Here is a 4291-nt window from a genome sequence, read left to right as displayed (position 1 = left end):
CCTTCCTCTCCCCGCACCGCCCCCTCCCCCAGAAACTCCCCTTCCTCCCTCTCGAAACCCTCCCTCAGAGTCCTTCCCCCGCCCCCCCTCCAGCTCAGGGGTGGGGCGAGGGGCGTCAGTGGTGGAGACATGTTTACAGCAGCAAGTGGGATTTTGGTGGATGACCCATCGGAAAGCAAATCCCCGAGCACAGAAAGATCCCACTCTCTGCACTCTCCACCGTCACCAGCTCAGCCTGCCAGAGAACCACAACACTGTGCCCAGCAGACCACTGGCAGTGAGATCTTCAGCCAGGGGTGCCATCACAGCTCCTCCTGACTCTGCTCAAAGACATCTGGGTTGGGGTTTTGGTGGGGGACAACTGTCCCCGTGGGTGCGGGGGGTCATTGCCATCCCTGTTTGGGAGCCACGGTTAACATGGTGACGGTGAGGGGGGTGGGGTCCCGTGCTATCTTACCTGTGAACTGGTCCCAGAGATGGATCGAACCATCGCAGCTCACCACCTGTTGCAGTGCCTCGGCCTGGTGGGCGTAGAAGACAGACTTCCTGTGCTCAGAGTACACAAAGCGGGGCTCCATCTCTCTCGTGCCGTCACCGTAGTTATAGAGAGGCCAGAGCCGCACTGTCTTGTCGCGGCTGGCACTCAGGAAGAAGTCTTCACCGCTCAGGCTCGAGAGTGATTTGATAGTGCCTGTGTGCCCAGTGAAGGTCTGCAGCCGAATCTGATGGAAGTGGAAGTGGGTATCGTACTGACTCAGCCCGATCTCATACTGCCAATAGGCCAGCCAATTCCCACACAGCATCCGAGCACTGCGGGGCAGCTCCTGTTTCAAGGCACCCCCCTGCTGGCAGCTAGCGAACGCCAAAGGAGCGGGGGACTGCTTCGCCTGGGCCGAGAGACGAGGCTCCGAAACGCTGTCCGCTGGGATCTCAATCCGATTCCCCACCGTCACGCTCCCAAACGTTCCCGTTACTCCATCGTCAGCCAGAGGCCGGTCCGGTAAAGTGACAGACTTCCCATGCTGGGCACCCAGAGAGAGTGCAATGGCCGATTCCAGGCTCTGCACGCTCACTGTTTCCTGGTACTGGGTCATCAGCTTCCAGATGTGATCGTGATTCCAAACAACTTTCTTAATCATCGAATCACCTGCAAACACCAAACAGCTTCACTCAGAGGCTGAGAATCAACTGTCAGAGCCAGCACCCCCACCTCCCACAGTGGGACACAGAGTTGGGTCAGGCCTGAGATGGTCCCCACGTGGAACTGACAGACAGAACATCTCCTGGCCCCTCACAATGAGGCCAGCGAAGGGGGATCCGAGAGACATGAACCGTTGCCCCAGCTCACTGTGTCCCTCCTCCCCCCGAGACCTTCCAGAGAGAGGCCTCAATGACGTGAACCTCCCACTTGTGCCTCCCACACACCCCCCCAACGCCAAGACACCCCTCACCAATCAGGCAGTTGAATGGAACGTAGGCAGAATAAGCCATTTCCAAATTGAACACCTTCTGCAGCTCTTGGAGTGCAGTGGGATCCCAGCCTCGATCCTGGCTGTCGGAGTGTCCAAGGCCTCCAGGCTTCAATCTCTCACTCGCTCCCACCTGCGGAGAGAGAAGCAAACTCAGGACAAACAGCCAAAGGCCTGACCAAGAGCAACAAAACGTCCACCTCACTCTCCCGAGCGTGGGTTCCTTCTCTCAAACATCTCAGACCGGGATCTGCTTTACTCCCGCGGCGCTGACCCTCCGACAGCGCGGCGCTCCCTCAGCATTGCAGTGGTTATTAATATTTTCTCTCAGTGTGGGGATGGGACGACAAACATCGCGTATTTGCGAAGCGATGGATTCCAGTGAAGTACAGCTCGTGATTGGCCAATGGGGAGAGATTGTGAAGTTACTAGCGACGTACCTGCTCTATATCAGCAGAGACAGAGAATCCTTCAAAGAATTGACGCAGAATCTCACTCATGTGCTGGGTCACCATCTCCTGCCCAATCCTCAGGCACACCAGGACAATCAGACTGAGGGTCTTCACACAGAGCACTGAGCGAGCCTGTGCTCCACTTGGGAAACTGAGACACACGCAGAAAGAGAGAGAGAGAGACAGGTTACAAACATCCCACTGACCCAAACAGGTTTCTAACTGAGAATAGCAGCCACAGAGTAACACCTCCCACATCCACTCCTTCCAAACCCAGCACATTCTAACCATATTAAAGCAGTCTGGAAAACCTTCACTAACAGAAGCTGACTGGATACAGAGGGCCAAGACAGCTAGGTACTGTCCCGAGGGGTAGCACATGGTTAGAAACATAGAGGAAGCACCCTTAAATCTTTTAAACTGAAAATTAAGCCACATTGACACTGTCCCCATCAAATGTACCTAAGTCCTCTTTGCTGAGAGCTCCACTCACGGAGCCCAAAGTTCTCCGAGACTCCTGGGGGGGTAGAGCCCTCCAGGTCTGTTGGGTACGATGGCGAATCTCTGCTCACAGGGCATGAGCGTGTGCGTGTGTGCGCAGGGATGTGTGCATGTAGGTCGATGTGCATATGTGGGGGTGGAGGTGGGGGTATGTGTGTGCGCGTGTGTGAGAGTTGGAATTTGAGCGGGTGCCTGTATGGGGGTGGGGGAGTTGGGAAGATGTTCTGGTTTATCTGTGCACTGTGTGCCTCTCTCTCTCTCACACTGTGTGTGTGTGTGGGGGCAGATAGGAGCAGATGTGTGTCAAGTGGGGTGGGGTGGGGTGGGGGTGAGAGATGTTCTTATTTATCTCTGCACCAAGTCTGTCTCTCTCTCTCACTGAAGCCGTGTTGCGGGTTCAGGAACGTTCCCAGGAGCGAGAGAAACAGACTTGCGGAAGCGCTGCCTCCCAGAGCCGGGGCCTACCTGGTGTACGGTGATGTCAGTGCATCCAGCACCGGGAGAAGCACCTCCTGGTTAATCTTGGGCAGTACATCCATTAACGTGGTGTCTGACAGGTAAACGATGATCTTCTGCATCAGGACCACACCAGACAGTAACCCTGCTTCCTTCCGACTGTTCAACCTCCAGCTGTTACCGGGGCCAACCTGCAGGGTCAGAGGTCAGGTCAGTAGGAAGCCAGTCGGTCACAACTGCTCCAGTCCTTCCAAGTGGGAGCAACGGGGTGTGCACGTGTGTCCACGTGCGGCTGTGTGCCTGTCTGCGTGCACGCGTCCCTGTGCACGCGCATGTCCACATGTAGCTCTGTGCCGGTCTGCGTGCGCGTGCGTGCCCACATGTGGCTGTGTGCCTATCTGCATGCGTGCGTCCCTGTGCACGCCAGTGCATGCGTACGTCCACATGCGGCTGTGCTCGCCTGTGTGCGTGTGTGTCCACGTGCGATTGTGCCTGTCTGCGCCTGTCTGCGTGCACGCGTGTCCACATCCAGCTGTGTGCCTGTCTGCATGCCCACGTCTTGTGCACGCGCGTGTCCACGTGTAGCTGTGTTCCTGTCTGCACGCATCCCTGTGCATGCCTTTGCGCACGCGCGTCTACATGTAACTGTGTGCCTGTCTGCGTGCACGTGTCCACGTGTAGCTCTGTGCCTGTCTGTGTGCTTGTGGAAGCCTGCGTGCGCATGCCCCTGCGTGTGTCTGTGCGTGCGCGTGCCCCTCTGTGCGCGCACACCCCTGCGCCTCCCTAACTGCCGGGGCGGGCGGGGGAACACTGGCTGGTAATGTACTACATTTTGTTTTAGGTTTATCTTCAAACCCTGGCCATCCAACATGTGGCCAGAGGTGACCCAGCTGCAAACATACAGACAGATTAGACCATTCAGCCCTTCTAGACTGCTCTGCTAGTCAAGGAGAAAATGGTGGACTCAACACCATGTTCTCACCCACCCCCAGTAATCTTTCACCCCCAACAGCAATGTGACCGTGCCTGTCCATGACAACCCCACATCAGAATTCTAAACCATGAGAAAACCCAGAGAAAACAATGTCATCTCTTGAAACCTGGGTTTGCTCCAATCATGAGGAGCTTAGCATCAATCAAAACCAAAAACAGAAATTGCTGGAAAAACTCAGCAGGTCCAGCAGTGTGAGAGAAGAGAAAGCAGAGCTAATGTTTCGGGTCCAGTGACCCTTCTTCAGAACTGATTGTAGCTGGGAAAAAGTTGGTATATATGCTGCAGATTGGGGGGGGGGGGGCGTTGGGAGTGGGCAAGAGGAGGAAATGAAGCCTACAGACAGAAGTAGAGTTGGACAGACGAGGGAATGGGTAGAGGTCAGCCTGAGGAAATCAGTAGCTGCTAATGGGGACTGTTAG

At 55.8% G+C, this 4291-nt stretch overlaps 1 protein-coding gene across 1 annotated transcript in view; it reads right to left on the bottom strand.

Moving 5' to 3' along the window:
* The window catches only part of LOC125482046 (WD repeat-containing protein 81-like), a 10620-nt gene extending 7019 nt beyond the window's left edge, over positions 1-3601 (bottom strand). Inside the window, 5 exon segments of the mRNA XM_048594026.1 lie at positions 360-1147; positions 1452-1602; positions 1910-2072; positions 2888-3069; positions 3155-3601. Of these exon segments, the coding sequence (XP_048449983.1) occupies positions 360-1147; positions 1452-1602; positions 1910-2072; positions 2888-3069; positions 3155-3601 (1731 nt within the window).
* Between the last annotated feature and the right edge of the window lie 690 nt (positions 3602-4291).

This window comes from Rhincodon typus, unplaced genomic scaffold (assembly GCF_021869965.1).
Source record: "Rhincodon typus isolate 14 unplaced genomic scaffold, sRhiTyp1.1 hic_rhity00005299, whole genome shotgun sequence".
In the NCBI taxonomy this organism is placed as follows: Eukaryota; Metazoa; Chordata; class Chondrichthyes; order Orectolobiformes; family Rhincodontidae; genus Rhincodon; species Rhincodon typus.
The sequence above is the reverse complement of the archived record's forward strand: the minus strand, read 5'-3'. Positions and strand labels throughout refer to the sequence as shown.